At 37.4% G+C, this 19,710-nt stretch overlaps 1 protein-coding gene across 1 annotated transcript; it reads right to left on the bottom strand.

Annotated features, from left to right (window-relative positions):
• Positions 1–7,527: 7,527 nt before the first annotated feature.
• LY96 (lymphocyte antigen 96) lies at positions 7,528–12,470 on the bottom strand. Its single transcript, XM_053983778.1, has 5 exons — positions 12,118–12,470; positions 11,068–11,157; positions 10,045–10,173; positions 9,129–9,181; positions 7,528–8,137 (listed from the first exon to the last, which is right to left on the bottom strand). The coding sequence occupies exons 1-5, from the start codon at positions 12,209–12,211 to the stop codon at positions 8,036–8,038; spliced, it is 468 nt and encodes a 155-aa protein (XP_053839753.1). The 5' UTR covers positions 12,212–12,470; the 3' UTR covers positions 7,528–8,035.
• Positions 12,471–19,710: the final 7,240 nt, after the last annotated feature.

The raw sequence follows: 19,710 nt of genomic DNA, 5'->3' as shown, positions 1-19,710 counted from the left end.
TGATTGAGTTATTAAATATGGAATCATCATGCTGTAGCTGAAAAGGGGATGTTAAAAATGAATGACAGCCCTGCCTGAAATGTGTATACAACTATATAGGCAGCCTTAATATTCTTCTAGCATTGCTTGGCGTTTTTGCATAAAATTTCTGGCAGCAGGAACTTTTGGTTGTTTGACAGATACAAACTGACAGTCTACAGGTGAAAAGCTTTCTGCCACATTACAAGTCGTTTGAGTCATTCGGGACCATGGTGACAAGGACACAGTATGTGTAGGCACTCAACTTATCAGGGCCAAGCTGCAAAAATCCCCCTAAAAAAATGTCTTCATTGACTTAAGCAAGTTTGTGCCATGCTTAAGAACGTGTAGAATTTGATTCTATGCACAGGGCTTCCTTTCATGTTTGATTGCTCATTTTTTATTCAGCAAGAAAATAGCCTGTCAGTAGTCAGCAAGGATAAGCTCTCCAGCACTGTAATTCTGAGAACAGTTGTTGATTTTACAAAGAGAGGTGCTAACTTGCAGCCAACCTCCTTCTTTTATTCTGGGCTTGATACATCTTTGGAAGCGTTATTAAGAATTTAAATCCTAAACAGAGCGTATTCCATTTCTTTCCTGAACATGGTATTTATCTTACCTGTTTAAAGTCAAAAATTACCTTTTTTTTTTCCCCTCAAAAGAAATGAATAAAGCAAAATTAACATAAAGCATGCAGGTAACATTGTGCAGTTTGCTTTTATGTACATCAAGGAAAATCATCCAGGCCCAGCAAGGGACACCATACAGAAAGATTTCCATATGACTACAGTGCACACTAGGGTAATATACCTCAAAATATATTGCTTTTTTCTTAGTTTCCCGGCCTTCAGATAGAACCTAAAAATGGAGAATATCACTAAAAACTAGATTTGGTCTAAAGACTGCACCAATGTACTTCTTGTGTTAGGATCTTTTTGATAACACAGCCACATTCCTTATTGTGGTGAAAAATGAGATACTTGAATTTGCCTAGCATCTCATATTTCCTAGAACTGTGATCATTGTAATGTCCTTTGGAAACATATTAGATTATTGCAAAAAAACAGCTGAATTTTATGACAAACACCCATGACATCAAATTAAACATCCAAACAAGGCATACAGTCAAGACCCATCAGAGTTAAGAATCTGGCTCTGTTTCCACCTTAGTAGTCCAGCAAAATCCTTAGGTTATGGCATATGCTCTGCTGTGTCATGCTATATGCTTTTAAGACATTTAATTCCTTAAAAAACAAAATACAGTGGATATTGCATTGGAAAATAAGAATTATTTCAGTCTGCCATGCTCTGCAGAAAGTTATCTCGCTTGGCACAGAACCAGTCCCCCATTGTGTAGGATTTGTGGGTTGCTCTTTGGAGAGGTCAAACAATCTTCACTGCAGAATTAAGGGATTCCAGGTCACTCTCTTGGTGTTAGATGCTTAGTAGATGCTCTGGATCTGGCTATGATTCACATTTCAAAGAACCCTTAAAATATTATTTTACTAATTTCATAAATATTTATATGGTATGCAGCAGGGAAGCAACAGTCCTGATTACAAGCTACTCACAGGAGGCACCACTGCAATCCAAGTGCTAAAAAAAACCAGATTGTTATAATTGTAATTGCTGAATACCTCAAGCTTATGGAGAATTTTAGCACTTGTCATAGAATTATGGTGTCTTAGTCATCCTTGTATTGACAGAATGTTTGAAAAAAGTCACGAACTTCAAATAAACCTAATATTAATGCTTGACTTATGGATATTGTGGTGTTTGTGGACAGTATTTCAGCCACTTTGCATTTGAATGTGTATTTTAGGTAACTGTTTATACCATGTATACTCTTTTCCTTATTTATTTCTGTGTTTTCAAAACTGAAATTATATTTATCATTTTATTCCGTAATTCCTCCCAGAACATTGTGATTTTTTGGTGAAGAAGTGGACTATCACAGCGATTGATGGTACCTGTCAAAGAAACCACAGTAAAACAGCGAGCAGCCGTGATTCCACTCCCATCACAGCAGTGACAGTGACTGTGGACTCTGCACAGTGCTGTCCCTCCAGCAAGGCCAGAAGAAGACCCTTCTGTGTTGCTCCCCATTCTGCTCACAAACATCCTGGCTTGGTAACTTGAACAAAGTAACTTTTGTATAAAATATTTGCTGCAGAACCGAAACCAATCTGGAAGGAAATACCACTTCTTTGTTTTTTCACAGGCTTCTCATCAACACTTAAATAAAATAGTTGGCATTATGACTGTGCTAAAGTTGGGATATATAAAATTATACATTGCTGAATATGTCCAACTCACAGCTTCAAGGAGATTTGGAGACACTCAACACCTCAAGCAGAGTTTATCAGAAGTTGGCACATCAGGTCCAGAATGCCATTAAAATATGCTTTAGCTTTTGATCCACACTTAAGTGGTCAGATAGGTGATTACTGAGGTCCCTTTCAACTTAACTATTTTATTTTATTTTAAATGTTGGTTACTCTATCCATGTACTTCTAAAGGTGCATACAGAGGAGGCACATCAGTCTGTCTAGCTGTTCTATTTTCTGGAGCATTTACTTTTTATAAAACCAGTAGTGTAAAAAGAAAATTATAATTTACAAAGTTAAAATACATGGTTTGATCTGCTCCCCCTGACAACTTGCTTCCTGTTGTACTCTTTGCAAAATTGTAATGTTGCCCTTTGCTGATCAGCTCCAGAAAAAGGCATATAAAATCATTTAGAAGTGGGCTGTGCACCTGTGCCCAAAAGGACAACTCAGGTTGTCAAGTAGATACTAACATGAGTACAACCATCACAGCTCAAGTCCTGGCTTATCAGCAAAACCACAGTGATTTTGTGGCACAATGATCTTTGCTTGAATAATACCTATTTGTCAAAAAACAAAAGCAGAAAATACTTCTTATTTGCTGAAGTGTCTCAGATTTAAAGGACTTTTTAAAAAGTTATTTGGCCAAAATAAATACACAACATTCTGCAGTAATCAGAATTATTTATTTCCCACAACCACTTTTTTCTCTTACTACTCATCTGACAATACTGTTTCTTTGTTTAAATATTTTAGATAGTTGTAGATAACATATTACTTTAGATTTTTTTTTTTAGGATCCCCTTTCCTCCTTAATTCGAATATTAAAATCACAAAAACTTTCACAGGTTAGAGAAACTGTACAATTAGCAGTCAGAATCACTGGAATGTAACTTGAGGAATCAGAAACAAATACTCCTGCTGACAGTCTGTTTTCTGACAGTCATCTGTGAAACTTTCATTAATGATGTTCATTGTTCTGTCTACATTACATCTGTGTCATGAAAATATCTTTAATGCTTTAAAGATACTGGAAAATTCCACTACATGCAATATACTCTGACATGGAGCACACCACTTCAGTGTGATATATGATTAGAAAAGATAACTACCAGTCTGTTCAGCTGATATTCTGACATGAAATGAAATAATGTAATTGTAAAACAGGGTCAAATTAATTCACAGTCATAGTGAACAATTGTTCACCCTCATATGCATAATGTTTTTCATTATTTCCTCCTTTAGGCATCTTGTAAGTGAAGGACTGATATTTCAACTCTATTGCTTTCAGAAGACTAAAGCTATTATTTTGTTTCTGTGTTTGTTTATTGTATGACATTTCTTTTGGCTTTTTGGTTTTGGGGTTTTTTTTTATTTATATTACTGAAATTGTTAAACTGCACTGGTATTCTAAAAATATAAAAATTGTGGATAATACAGTGAAAAGTCTAAATGGAATGTGACTGAACAGAACATATTTAAGAACTAAACCAACCTCATAATCAGTATGGAGGTACTTCAGTAGAGATGCCAAACTTCTCACAAAACACTCAGTGAATGTGTGCAGTTGGCAGAAGTTACAAGTTAAGAAAAAATACTATCTACTCTGTAGTTCTCAAAGGTTTTGTGCAGCACAGGGAAATGAGCAGACAGAAATATTAGTACTTAAAATGAGTGACTGTTCCCTCCTGTGAGCAAACAGCCAGGTTCACTATTAAAAGTTTTGCTTTTAGTTATCTCAGAAAGAAATTATTTTAGCAAGAACTTTGAATTTAAAAACACAATACTCATAGCTAAGACAGCAGTTTAAGCTAAAGCTCAAAGAAAAAATATGTTGCGGGTTTTTGTTGGTTTTTTTTTCCCCATACGGAATCTTTGGGAAGCTGTTATACCTGGCCAAATATATGCATGCATATATATATGCATATATATTAAATACATGTATTTTATATACATATATTTCTCTTTTTGCCAGTAGTAAAATGTATCTTGAAGAAAAGAGGTTCTGGACATACCCATCTACTGCAGCCAAGGGATCTACAAGGGTGCCTGGGATCCACAAGACAAGTATTTGTGCACAGTGCCTACTATCCAAGATTTCCAAAGTCCAGTAATTTCTATTGACAGCAAGAAGACTTTCCAAATTTCCTTTCTCCTGTCCTCTCTCCCCTAAGCTCTGCAGGCAGGAACCCCCTCCCTTCCCTCCCTCCTTCCTATCTCTTCCCATTAGAAATGTCACTACCCCATCTGCTGTCCCTGAACTCACTCGTGCTGGCAGGGACTCACAGGCAGAATGAAGGAGCTGGAGTCATTCAGCATAATGTGCTACACAGACCCTTCCAAGGCAATTGCTAGTACTTTCCACCAAGAAAAAATGTTGTGCAGAAGGGATTAATGCTGCTATGGTTCTCTTTTGATGCCTATAAGACAGATCAGGACACATCTCCTGCATCATTAAATCCAACTCCTTCTTGCTGCAGGGACCATGTAGTTTATTTGTTCCATCTGAGTGTCTGTGCTTTGTGTCATCCAAGCTAAGTGATGACCAAGGGAGTTGCTTCCCTGGACAAAAGAGATGCTGTTGTAATACCTGAATTACATGGAATTATTTTTGTGCATCTATCTCAAATGATGTTACAATTTCAGCCAGCAAAGGTACCTGTTATTGTGGCCAGCAAGCCTTCACTCACTTGAAATCATGAATACTTTATGGCTTTTATCAAATAAAACTCTAACAACACAGCTCAAAGTGTGCAGTCTTATTGGAAACCACATTGTACAGGAACTGCTTCTTCTCATAATTACATATTTGGCAACAGAGGGTGAGGGGGTGAAGAAAAGCTCTTTTCCCATCTGCAGAAAATCCTGACAGCCTCTTAAAAACAACTGTAATGAGGGAGAGAAAAAGAGGTATTTGTAAAGGCTTTAGATATTAATTTCACATAAATATGCCAAACATAAAACCTTCCTTGATTTACTTTTGTTTGCACGGGAGGAGGCTTTACATGTTTCACTGGAACTCCTGGCAAAATAGAGGATCTCAGGGCATGTAGCTCTCACAGAATATTTTAAGAAAGAAATTCTTAGTTGGTGTTTCATTTCACAGTATTCACACCATTCCAACTGTAGACAGAGGCAGAAAATGAAGAAGCAAAAAAATGGATCGAAGTTTACTGGACCAATAAAGTGAAGAAAAGGGAAACATTCAGATTAGTCTTCACAGAGCCCAAGTAGCTCACTTCATCTTAAGGAAACTCCTCTTTGCTGTTGAGCCCTGAATATGGGCTCAGGGAAGTTTGGAAAGGAAATAAGTGATAACTGTTGTCAGCTCTGGACAGCAGCAGAAGGAAGGAAAGAAAACTTTTTAAGAACTCTGTCCCAGAGAACCAGACATGAAGCACAAAGCTCTGCCTTCAGCTCAGCCCTTCACCCTACAGTATCACAGCAATTTCAGGGTAAACTGCTTGCATGGTCTAACACTTTACAAAATCTGTATCCTCTTGTCCAGAGGAGAATGCAGTGTGGCAGTCACCAGCACTGGGATAAGTGGAAATTTGCAGTCATAGAAGGAGAAAGCTTGAGGCCTTTGAAAAGTCTTTTCTTTATAAAGTATGGCTCCTGTGCTCTGCCTTGCTGTCCTATCTGCTGGCATGTACAATTATAACCCTTCAGCTGAAGATCCATGTTACAAAGTCTGCAAGGCAAGATACTGAATACATATATTTATCTGTAAATGTCTCTATTCAGAGACAGAAATTCTATTTATACCTTTATATGTACTGTAAATTTTCTGTAACATCCATAAAGCATTAAAACATGCTTATATAAAATAGAGCACATTAATGTCTTTGATCTCCAGGAGTGTTAATCTCTCCTACTTGTGTTACTTGCTGCTTAATAAACAAAATATTTATTCTAACACCCCAAATAATTCAGGCCAAAATAAACCTCAGGACACCTTGTCACTGAAGATGATTTTGAGACTTGTGGTTGCTGGATGCTGTGAGATGTATACACAGGGACATCATAAGGTAAGACTGTTCCTTAGGTCAATAATTTGAAACAGACACTATTTGAAATAAGCAAAACAGAAGAAGAAAGGTAGGTATTGTTTGTCATGCTCCTTGACTGGTATTTCAGGTTAGGAATAAATTGATCACAACTGTAGTAAATCAGATCAGACATAAGCAGAACATGCTGCAATACTCCATCTTGGACTACTCCTGGAATGGTCTGTGGACTGAGTGAAAGCACAGATGCTTTGCCACCATCACTTGTATGTAATCATGGTTTCTTATCTCCAGTCATTATGCAGTTCTACTTATGTTTTTATTGACTCTTAATAATTTTACTTTATTTAACCAAACTACCTATGATTAAACCCAAGTTTAAAATGGAGTATCTACAAACTTGGGTGTGGGGCTTTTCCTTGAGTTTTCTGATACCAAGTTTGAAAAACATCTTTATGTGTAAAGTGAAATTAAAACTTCACTTCTCCCAGTTTGCATGCTTGGTATTTAGCAGTCTTAAAGAGGTTAGTTTGTTCTGGCTTTTAATTTTTTCCAGGCATTTGGAAGCAATCTGCTAGACAGCATGAACTAGTAGCCAGCACAAAGTACAGCTTCAATAGCGTCTTGTTAGATGGGAAAAAGTCTCTGAACTCACTAAGTTCACCAGCACTGCTGTCTGGGGAGGAAAACAGGACAGCACTTTTCCTAAGGACCAAATCTCATACCCCACCAAAGTCTGACTGAAGATCTTGGGTGCAGAGGAGCAACAGAGAGGGCAGGTGGGTACTCAGTGTTGTCTGCCCAAGGGACAAAAGCTACAGGAAAACTTTAGAAATGCCTTAGAGGAATAACTGAGGAATTGATCAACCTGTTGTGTGACACCATCCTCCTGCTTCTGAAGGACACAGCTTGTGTAGCCTCTGCCCCTTGGACTCTGAGCAAGAGCTAAAAACATTCTAGGGATTGCAGCTGCAGCTCTGGATGGCTAAATTCAGCTGTACTATATCAGTGTAACTGGAAACGTGTTCCACGTTGGATTTTGTCCTCATCAGCTACTACCACATAACAAATTATTACTCCTCTGTTTCAGCTTGGTATAAACAGAGCAGAACAATATGAAACATCTGAAGAAACATCAGAAAATAACAGGAGAATAAAAACCATCTCTTAAATTGATTGTACAAACAAGTTTTATTGTTATAAGAAAAGAAGAAAAAACTCAAACAAACAAAAAAAATACCCCCACCACCTCTCAGCAGGATTCCCAAATTCAATTGCTGTGTTATTTTAAATTGAATACTGATGAACTTCTGATTCTTGCACTTCAAAACTTCAAAACTTCTTGATTACTTTAGCTCAGCCTGAAGGATCAACTTTATTGTAACTCAAGGCACAGCACTAAAATGCAAGACCAGCCTGACATCGAGTCAGGGTAATTCTGTGGATTAATCAGGATGGCTGATTCCCAAAGATTTGGTGCACACTGGCTGAGCAACTGATTATGGCTGTGCTACAAATGAGTAAGACTATACATCATAAAGCTTCCCAGACAGCACATGATGTATTCTGCTTCAGGAAATTCAGAATGCATATTATTTCAGAGCTTGGATTGCTTCTGTAAGCTAGTTGCTTACAGAAGTGACCTCCATGTTCTGGAATTCTTTGAGAAGTTTGTTGCACTCAGAAAGTATCTTGTTTTACTATCATGGTGAAATTCAAGCATATGATCATATTATTCTCAGAATCATCAGAGAATCCTCGCACAACAACACTATAATTGCCCTAAAACAAGCAAGAAAAAAAAAAAAAAAAAAGACAATTAGTCCACAATACTGTCTGCTCTTGCCTAAGTGGCTCTTGGAATGGTTCTGGTGATTTATGTTAGAACTGAAAAAAATAGATTGCCATTAGGGACTGTTCTCATAGGTATAGTCAGGTATATGAGTGCATAAAAATAAAACAGTATTCAACTTTCTTCTCATGGCTGGACTAATGAGGAACAGCATTTCCTGGTCTAGCAGGGTCCCATCAGGAAGTGTCAGGTCTACCATAAGCTCTTCATCGATATGAGGACAGCTCATGGCAGAGGATGTTCCTGTCCATTACTAGCTCTGGGGCTGCAAGAGGTGTTGGACTGTTGGAAGCCCATGAGCTAAGGGGGATGGTAGAGATTTTGGACCAGTAGGAGCTCCTTAGTGACATTTTTAGGGATTAATAGGGTTAATAAGGGTCTTGGAAAAGCTCAGACAACTGATGAGGCAGTTGTCAGATAGAATGAGAGATAGAATGTGAGATAGAATGGCTTAACCTGAGGACTGGTGCTGCCCGTGGTTTAACAGTAGAGCGCTGCTTATACTTTTTAGATATTGTTATCCCTCTTCAAACCTTTGAAAATGGTTTCATGGAGTAAGAGAGCAGCATGTGAAGAAAATATAAAAGAATGAAATGGGCAGAAGGAATATGAATGGATTTACTCAAACAGGTAAAAGGAAAGAGAATAATTTACCAAACAAAATGGAATAATTAAGGTGACATTAACTGATTAATTTGGTCTTTTCCTTTATAAAATAAAGGAGGAATGATAGAGGAATAACAACCTTAGAACATCTAGCATTTCAGAGATGCTACCATTTTAGTGTCATCGCTTCTATTATAAGAAAGTTTTCTGACATTTTCTCTTCTGTTTTCTACAGTTTGGGTGAACATCTCTCTTCAGAAAAAAATATACCTGTAAGTATGTGATTTTACTATTACACAAAACGTTGAAAAGTACCTTTGGAAATACTATTCTTGAGCCTTTAATGTCAAATGCTGATGCAAGTGTTTCTGAAAAACAGAGATAATTATAATACAAAGAGTTACTTAACCATAAAGCCATCAATCAGACTGCCTAAATAACTTCAAAGCAATATGGCATATCTCTCAGCAGCAGTTGCCAGTGTCATTTACTCTTTCACTGATAAAGCCCTCATCTGGTTCTTCTCTCAGAGCTCTGACTTTTTATTGAAACCACATTATAAAATAGACATTAGCCACAATGCTCCTGCAACATCTCCTCCAGACAAATCCTACTGTGATAACTCCAGTAATTTAACTTGCAATAGTAGTTTACTCGAATGGTAACTGAAGAGAGCTGATACTGATTTTTAAAGAATGGAAAACAGACTGTATTTTGACCTCCTTACAGGTCTTTTTGGCCTTTAGTGTGACATCCTGCCTGAATTCCCTGAATCTGAGCCTGTCGGGTTAACACTTGTTAGCCCCTACCAAAGGATTGACTCTTCTCTATTGAAAAAAAAAAAATCATCATATGTAGGTGTATAAAATCTCTTTTAAAACCCATCCAGACACATATCTAAATAAATTTTGTTCTGGATATTAGTAGTGCCCACAGTGCCTCTCAAGTTTCCTGTTCAGTCAAGTCAAATGCAATCTTTCCATGTCATTTTAGAGATGTTCAGAATAAGTGTCATAATCAGATGAAGGATAGTCATAGTCCTCATTTATGGAGATGGAAACTGCAGTACAAGGATGTTAAAATAAAGAATTTGGATATTCTCTACTTCAACAGGGTTCTGGCACTGGAGAATTGCCTGCTCTAAGGTCTGCTGCCTGCCAAGCAAGGTCTAGATTGTGGAGATAAAAATCTGTTTGCATGGGTTGATTGCACCATGTATTTTCACACCAACCTCCTTTCAGCGTTCCACACACTGAGTATTCATCGTCAGCTCCACTGCAGAGGATTTCTTTCCAGAGGAGTGCTTTGGCACCATCGTACCAGACATTGAAGACAATCTTCAAAAAGTGGATGTCACTTCCTAATTAAAACATTGCAAGTAAGCAAATGGTAAGTGGTGGGGAGGAAAAGCATATATGGAGACATGCTGTTTAGAAAAAAACTAGATTTTGACAAAATACCAATACTTGTGTATTTGTAAGACTCCCCCAAAACTAAAAAGGCATATATCTTGAAAACTGCTACTTCCAGAAAAAAAAGAAAAAAGCTATTGTTGTTTTTAACAAGAACAAAAAATTAGTCTTAAAAAATACCTGAGAGAACAATTTCAAAGTAAGTTTTAATTTCTTCAGTAAGGAAAACAGAGTTCATTCAGCTCCACAGCTAACCTAAACACGTGCTCAAATGAAGACCTTAGTTTTAAGTAGGTGTTACAAACAAATTATCATGAATGCATCACAAAGATGTCTTTCTAGGGAAGAAAACTTAGTGCAGAAGGGGAACTTTATGATACAGCCAGATCCTAAACATTTCATAACTGAGCTTGCTGGCTTAAAACTGGGCTTAAAGATCGCAGTTAGGTTTGCACACAAAATCCAGCACCATTTCCAGCTTCTGAAACACACATATTCTCTGTAGAAGTCCTGCCACAGTTCAACAGCCTGATAATACTCTCTCTCCTTTAAAAGACTTGGATCTTCTCCAGGCCAGAAGACCAAAATGTACATACACCTAAACTGTCACAGATTTGTATGTATAGTGATAGTCTGCATGCAGGGCTCTGGTAACTGCTCCAAGTAAAACTCCTTTTCTCAAGTCATCATTTCTGTCCATTGCTATATTTTATCCACTCCATTTTTAACCCCAGAAACCAATTTCCTAAATCACTTGGCATTTAGGATGAAGTGTCAGTTTTTCAGTTGTACTTCATTTTCAGCATTTCCAGAATATAATTGTCTAGTTAAGAGAGACTCACTTGGAATCCAGGTAAGAGCAGCCTTCCAGACAGGTTTCTTTGTCATGCTGCAAGGTGTCAGATTAAACATGAAAGCATGATCTGTAGAATCTACAGTAAAAAAGCATTTCACATTGATAGTGTGAATAGGCTTCTCCATAAAAATAATAACAATATACAGTTATACACACAAAAACCACATACATATTTTAAAATGTATTTAAGTTACATGCTATAAAATTATTCTATATAATATATGTGGTAAATATTAAATATGTTTTTAATTATATTATTAATTATTTTTACATTCAGAGGGCAAAACCAGTATAATATTTCTTTAAGTAAAGAGAAGTAAATTTTTGGTTGATGATATTTTGCACACAAAAAAGAGACAAAAGTACCTTTGTTTCTCTTTTCAAGATATACAAACTTTTTATTAGCACTAAACCAGCATGGTCTTCACTGAAAATATCCCTACTTATGCTAATCAACCTGACAAGAGCTAAAAATATTTTTAATGCACCAGCATATTTTCCAGGTAATGTAAATGAACCTTTCAGTAGATTTACTCTGTGACTGACCCACCTTGTATTTTTAAAATACAAAAAATATCAGTCCATGACACAGACAGGGCTAGAAGGGACACACCATGCTGTCTCAGAACCTGATTGGTACTGCAGCCTGGCAGAATAAGGCATTCCCTCTTTTTTCCACATTCTTCAAGCTTTTCTTTGTAACATACTGGTTAACTCAATAGGTATAATTTATACAACAGAGTACTTGCAAAACGAGTTTAAATCCATTATCTTCTAATATTTCCTGAACAAAAACATGCCTACTTTATGTGAGAATAAAATTCTTTCTCTCCTAGCTGCTGGAACCAGCATTGTGGTAAAATTTATGCCTATGAAATAAAATTCTTATAACAGGGTGATTAATAACAGAAATATATTTATGTTTTATTTTTCTGTATTCCTCAAAGAAACAAATTTGAAAGAAAATTCACAATCCCTCAGACTACAGTAATTATCCTGCAAATTTAACAAAAGGATTACCTATTTTTTTACTTACCACAAAAAGTATACGACATTTCAAGATCTGATGATGTACAAATTAATTCACTGACTCCAGGGGTGAATAAAATGAACAAAAGGAGTCCAAACATAGTTACTTTTTTTGCTCAGTATTCGATGGTATAAAACTTCATTTGAGAGAAAGAGGAAGAAAATTCAGCACAGTCATCGTCAGTCACATGTCTTCGGGGAAAGTTCTGTTATTTATCAAATTCTCTGCAATCTTTGTTAATCCTACTGCAGCACTGTCAGTTATCATTACACTAAATTATGTTAAGAAAAAGAATTCCTGCTTTTTGTTGTTACATTTTCCCCAGACAATGCGGTTCAAGCCAAGAGTGAAAAATTAAAGAGAAAACTGTGTGAAATGGGGAAGTGAAATGACATTATGACTACCAGAAGTACGTAATGAGCAAGTTTAGTTGACTCATCAAGTGTAAGATTTTTAAAGGCATAATTTCAAACACAGAGTTTCCTGCACATATTAAAGAAGAGAAAAATCCACAACTGATGAAAACCAAGTCCATCCTTTTATTTTTATGGTAGTCAGTACCTCTCACTGGTTTTCATAATAAATTTCTTACACAGCTCACCATGCTTTAAGAATACACCAGAAATCTGGAGGAATGTAATTAGATGATGTATTTCAAATGGAGCTGAATGCAATCATCTGATGTTATTGAGTAGAACCAGTCATGTCTTGCATGATGCCAGATACCACCTTCAAAGACGTATCTATCACAATTACACTTAGTGGGAACAAACTCAAAAATCAGTAACATTACAGCTGGTAATTCCCATATCTGACTCCCAGAGTCTCTCTGCCACCTTCTCCCAGGCTGTTCCCCACAGTCTCTGCTGGAGAAGCAGCACTGCATGGTTTTCCAAGAGCACAGAGCCATGCACAGGCCTGGAGTCAGGGGGACACCAAACATGAGTCAATTGCTGGCAAAGGCTGTCCAGTTTTGACTGGAATGTTTCTGTAAGAACACAGAATCTACTTGTCACAGCTGAAGGTAGCTTACAACCTGATTTTATCCTGCGATGCTGAAAACACTCCAGGTCACAGATCTTCATGCTCAAGTTTGAAATACCAAAACAAAAACCTCTTAAAGCACTTTTGGTATTAGATACACACCATCATTTCTGTCTGTTAGTGAATTACATAAAGAATAACATATTTGCCTGTGTTGGCTATATCAATCCTGTGGACTAAACAGGATCAGCTCTTACTGCACAAACCCAGCAGTACTAAGCAGCTAGTTCCAGCTAGTCCCAACTACAGGAACAGATTAAATTAAGCCTAATAACTCATTTAAGAGAGCAGAACCCCCTCTAACTGACAGGAAACACAACTAAATATTTTTTCTCAGTATAATAAAATATGGAAATCTACTGAATTTAATGGAAGAATGACTTACAGAAATTAAGCAGATAATTTTCTCACAAGTTACCTTCTTGGTTTGTGTATATATCTGCTGACTTCTCTTAGATCAGAAACTGTATTTATTTTTTAATAAAAAGAAGCAATACATAAAACAGAGAGGTATTTGAGTTTGATTCCTGCTAAGCAGGAAACTCAATAAAAATTACAATAAATATAACAATCAATTGTTCTGACTCTTTCCATTCCCCATCACAATGCCAGAAGTTTTTATTCTCACAAATTCTGTGCATGCCAGGGTAATATTTTACATATTATAAAGGTAAAGTAGCAAAATATTAAGAAATTGTTTTTCAGAAGTCTGAACATGTAACACAAAAGATAATTTAGGAATAATGATGTGCATGAAAACCATGACTGAGTGTGCTCAGAGATGGGGGTAGTTCCTAGATTAATTAAGGAAGGTGAAAATTGAATTAAAGGTGCCTGAAAGCACCATTTAATGAACATGCAATAATTTACAAAATAAGATAAAAATTTGAAAATTTAATGCAGCTATTAAAGCTATTGATTTGGAAATATTTCCAAATCTTTCTATAGACCACAAGAAGAGTCCCACTGGCCTGGTAGAGTTCAAAATTTTATTAAATTTTCAGTATTTGGCTTTTAAGTGGGAATTCAAAATGATATAACTTTCCTGACAGATCTCCAGAGTTCATACACCACACACAGATTTTTGCTGTTGTTTAACAGGATGTTATAAAACATATAAGCTCTTTGTGATCATATCAATAACACAGATCTGTTTCAAGATGGACAACTATTGCTTAAAAATAGTAAGACATGCAGTGAAATTGAAATAAATCAGGGAGGCTGTAATAGTTGGAAAAAAGAAATGGAGTAGTGAAACAATCACAAAGGGGCAATGAAGCAGCTATGAAAGAAGAGCTGCCTTTTGCACATACAACCAAAAAACATTCCTTTCAACCACAAAGCAATGACCAGTGGTGTGAAGGAGGTTAATCTGTGAGAAACCAAGCCAGGCTCTCTGCTGAGTCTTCTATCAGTCCAACAGGCTTAGCACAAGTACCAGGTCAGTCTGAAGCGGGCAGGGGGTGGCACTGACTGTACCCCACTGATATACAAGATTTCCCAGCTGAACGTGGGTCCCTCTGTGGCCAGACTTGGTCTGGTGTTGCTGCCCGATGCATTGGGTGGCTGATGCACTCACAGGAAAAGTGGAAAGAGCACTGCAGATTGAAAAGATTTTACATAAAGCTCTCTTAATATGAAAGAAGGCAAACTCTCTGCTGAATTTACTTTCTACACCTGGTTCAAGCATGGGCGCTTTTTTTCAGATACTTGCTGCAGAAAAGTTATAGATGAGGAATGAGTCCCCCCTGGTGGCTCAGACAGACAGACACATGCAGAAACCTCCTGCTCCTTTCTTATTGCACTTTTATTGCACAAGGCAAGACTATTCCAATGCTTTAAAAAGTCAACATAAGAAAGCTCAATTTAAAAGGATCTGGATGACTAAATGGGAAAACAGGAACAATAAGTACTACTGGTATCACAGCTAAAATATCCTTTATGACCATGATTATAAAGCCCACAACCTTGACCACTGTGTTTGGTCAAACTGTCATTAAATCAAAATAACCTAAATTATTTTCAAATACTTTCAGCAAACTCTGTTTTAGATGCGTGTTGCGTTTCATCAATGCTATTCATAAAAGTGACATCTTGTGGTGAACACTAAAGTCCCAAACTAGTGCACTAGCGGTGTGAAGAGTCTGTTCTGTTCCTTTCAAGTCAGTATGAGGATCACTGCAGAAGATTATGAAGTCCTATACACTTTGCTTTTACAAAATCCTTTTTCCTTACTATATTCTTTTTCTTTACTATTTTCTTTTTCTTATATATTCCAATCCAGAAGGAAGGCAAAAAGAAATGAGAAGTGGAAAGAGCTACACAATAATGTTACTTCACTGAGGTTTTGTCAGTGAAATACTTCATTTATTTCGGAACCCTTTGCAAGTAAATTCAGTAGGAACCAGTTCTCATATCCAATTAACAGTACATAAATTCAAGTCTAAAGAATTTAGAATTTCATACCTATGACTTTTAATTTTGTTACATCTGAGATGTTGAGAACACAAGTTTATTGCAAGTTTCCTCACTGGTTTGTAGTTAAAATCCTTAAAATAATTCATGAAACTTTTATCTTTTTTCTCAATGCATCCAAAAAGGGCTTAACTTACTTTTAATTGCTTTTCAAAATAATCACTTTGTACTTGGATTGTTGGCTGCAGATGAGTACGTTGACCAGATAAGCACTTATAAGTCATTAAAATCTTCCTCAGGAAAGATTTATAATATGCGTGATGATAATATCCCATCACAGAAAAATAAATAACAGTAAAACAGGGGAAAGTACTCAATTTCAAAGTTTTAGTCAGAATTAATGATTACTACAAAATTTCACTTTAATGGAAAACTCATTTAAGACATTAACCACATTTGTTAGATGAAGAGGCAATAATAATGTTCCTTACAGGACAATTTGTGAGTTTTTGAAGTAGATCGTTTTGCACCTGGAAGCAGACGTTTATTCCTTCTGATTCTGGGTTTAGGGTTGATGCTGAAGGCACTATAACATAAAGGGGCTCTAAATAAGGCATAAGACTGCATTCACAAAAATAAAAATACACTCAACTATCAGCATGAAGAATAGAAAACTGTAGACTCTTCTCAAATCCCCTCACCCTATCTTTGACAATGTTTATAGTGGAAGTAGAAAGTCATGCCCAGGGATACAATAAAGAGGTAGAGGATTCATTTCCTCTGCAGGCAACTGATGAAATGCACAAGAGTGCCATGGGAGTCAAAACCAAGAGCAGGGCACTGGCACGTATCCAGTGGTGCGTTGGTAGCATTTGAGTAAGAAACCAAAGAGTTTTTGAAATATAGAAAAAGTGCTGTGCATGACTCTGAATATGTTTTGTTAAATGCTGTATGAACTTTGCCTCAGTGGTTTGATTTGAATATATCATATTAAACCACTGGAGACTATTAAAATGTAGCAAACACATACCAGGTGGTATGGTTTTCCTGTGCAAACTATTATGTTGGAAATAACTCCCTGCCTCTTGCCAGTAACCTTATGGCTTATTCTCTGCAAGCCAAGTTTAGGACTAAAACTTACAGTTGTACTCTGAAATATTCCTTGAACTATTAAAATTGCCAAAAAGAAGAGAAAGCAGAGGATGAAGGGATAAGAAAGGGACGTGTCGTACCTGAGGCTCACAGTATGCACACCACAGCAACACTTTCCACCCCGGAATTCTAGAAAGGGAGACAGCTGGACATGTTTTGCGGCTGTTTGCTCTTGTTCTCTGCTATTCCCTGCTTAAAATAGCTGCTTGCTGAGGTCTGTGTAGCTCTGGGATAATCTTATTATAGTGGATCCAACTCACAGCTAAGCACACTTGTCCCATTTCTCATGCAGGCTGCAGTAGGCTATGCTGTACATGGAGGAATGAAGAAATCCATGGTATGAGGCATGAAGAAATTTGTGGTATGGCCACAGAACTCCAGAGCAACCGAATTACAGCAGTTTACCAAGTTTCCACCCTATTAAGTTATACTGAGCAGTTGTAGTAATTCACATGTCTGCTCTTAATTTTTACAGCACGAAGAGGCTTCCATGAAGTTTCCATCACCTAAATTAAGCCCTCACAGTTTCATGCAAAAATTTACAGATTTTCTTCATCTTTGCCAATGTGATGACCTCAGTTTGTAATAAAGCAAGCTCCAGTCAAATTAGTTACCTTTTAATTCTACAGAGTGTGGTTAAGAGTGTGAAGTACCTCAGAGCTTTACAGATTTCTCTTTGAAGTATCAAAGAGGGATAATTTTCTCATTAAAATTTTTTACATTTGCAAGAAAAGGATGAGGGTTGTGGGATAATTTAATTTAAAAAATAACTTTAAAGAATGACAAGGAGCTTTGTACTTTATAATTAAGAACAGATAGGGACTAATGAATAATAATGTGGACAAAGCCAAAAACTTGAGAAAGGGAGAGGGTCACTAGCAAGAAAATAACACGTAGCCAAAGACTGAAAAGAAAAATTTTCATATATCCTGACTGTTCTTCAAAGGGAAAAGAAAAAAGAAAAAAACAGTCATCTATGACCTTTTGTAGAAGTTTTAAGGCTGGAAGGGATAGGAAGAATGTGTCTAGGAAGGAGGCTTCAGTAATTTCATACAGAATAACAGAATTAACTAGGTTGGAAAAGACCTCTGAAATCACTGAGTCCAACCTCTGACCAAACACCACTGTGTCAACTAGACCAGGGCATTGAGTGCCATGTCCAGCCTTTCCTTGAACACCTCCAGGGACAGCAATGCCACCACTTCCCTGGGCAGCCTGTTCCAATGTCTAATCACCCTTTCTATGAAGAAATTCCACCTGATGTCCAACCTAAACCTCCCCTGGCACAGCTTGAGGACATTTCCTCTCATCCTGTTGCTGGTTGCCTGGGAGATCAGCAATCCCCATCTGGCTACAGCCTTCTCTCAGAAAATGTTCCCCCGAGCCTCCTTTTCTCCAGCCTAAACAATCCCAGCTCCTTCAGCTGCTCCTCTCAGGACTTACCCTCTAGAGCCTTCACCATCTTCATTGCTCTCCTCTGGACACACTCCAGCATCTCAATGCCCTCCCTGAATTATGGGGTCCAAAAAATTAAGAGGCCCTCATGAACACAGTACATGAGGTGGCCTCACCAGTGCTGAGTAAAGCAGGGGCAATCACTGTCCTGGTCCTGCTGGCCACACTGTTACTGATACACATTGATACATTCCTGCTCTTCATACCAGTTTGAGTGAAACTGGGACCAGGGTAAGACGTGTCCAGATGCTATGGACAAGTGATTGGCTGCTCCTGAAAAGGCTGCTGGAGCTGTCAGCCTTCACTGTAGGCGTTGCCTTGCAAATAAACAGTTTGTAAATCACTTATTTCAGAAAACTGGCCTCCTACATCAGTATTTCCTTCAGAACCTCCACATGTACAAGCACATTCTCTAGATCTCATAGTTTCTTCCATATCATATACAAGTTACCGACACCCAAATAAATATCAAAAACTTCCTGGAATAAAAATGTTAGCAGGCAGTAATACTTCTGCACTTAGTACTGGTTTTCACCAAGTGTATGAAACTGAAGAAAAATACACTAGAAAAAATAGTAATTCACATAATTAATAGGGTTGTTAAACAGACATGGAGCTAACAGAGTGGGAATTACCTGGTAGTAATTTGTTTATTGAAACACTCACACCACAGTTGATTCTCTTGCAGGATTTTTTTAGTAGCAAGAGGGCCTGCTCTGATTTATGCACATTTTCTACCATAGAAAGACACCAAAGATTCCAGAGCTTTCCCACCTGGAAATGCACACAATGCACTAAAAAATATCTTAATAAAGACAAACTGCTCAGAACCCAGAGCAAAGAGGAAACACATCTTGAAGTCTTTTTGGATTACAATTCCCTTCCTTTATTTTGATTCTAATGTGAATAACTGCTCTCAACAATTCCAGGGATCTAAACAAGTCACATATGTGGAAGTATACCCAAATTCTGTGTTCATTTTTGGGCCTCTCACTACAAAAAGGACACTGAGGTGTTGAGTGTGTCCAGAGAAGGGCAGTGGAGCTGGTGAAAGGTCTGGAGCACAAGTCTTATGAGGAACAGCCGGGGGTATTGGTGCTGGGATCCCCAACACAATAATAATGATGTGCAGGACTCCAATGATTTCAGAGGGCTAATTAATTACCTTATTAAACTATATTATAATATATTATACTAGTAATAACTATCACTAACTAACAAGAAAACCCATGACTCTCTCCCAAGAGTCCTGACACAGCTGTGACCTAATTGGTGAATCAATCCAAAACACAATCACCAGAACCCAATCAAGCAATCACCTTGGGTAAACAATCTCCATACCACGTTCCACATGGGCACAAACACAGGAGCAGCAAATGAGATAAGAATTGTTTTGATTCTCTTTTCTCTACTTCTCTCAGGAGAAATCCTGAGAAAGCTAAGTCTCTCTCTGTTCAGAGGGTATGTGAATACCACACTGGGGGAACTGGGGTTGCTCAGACTGGAGAAAAGGAGGCTCAGAAGTGATCTTAT

Source organism: Vidua macroura, chromosome 1, assembly GCF_024509145.1.
Source record: "Vidua macroura isolate BioBank_ID:100142 chromosome 1, ASM2450914v1, whole genome shotgun sequence".
NCBI lineage: Eukaryota > Metazoa > Chordata > Aves > Passeriformes > Viduidae > Vidua > Vidua macroura.
Note: the sequence above shows the minus strand (reverse complement) of the source record. Positions and strands in the feature narration are given on the sequence as shown.

Excerpts from the sequence above, each read along its gene's own strand:
- LY96 (XM_053983778.1), bottom strand. The coding sequence starts at position 12,211 with ATGTTTGGACTCCTTTTGTTCATTTTATTCACCCCTGGAGTCAGTGAA. Across the intron at positions 11,158-12,117 it reads AATGTCGTATACTTTTTGTG|ATTCTACAGATCATGCTTTC; the intron begins GTAAGTAAAAAA and ends TTTTTACTGTAG. Across the intron at positions 9,182-10,044 it reads GTGTGGAACGCTGAAAGGAG|AAACACTTGCATCAGCATTT; the intron begins GTTGGTGTGAAA and ends TCTGTTTTTCAG.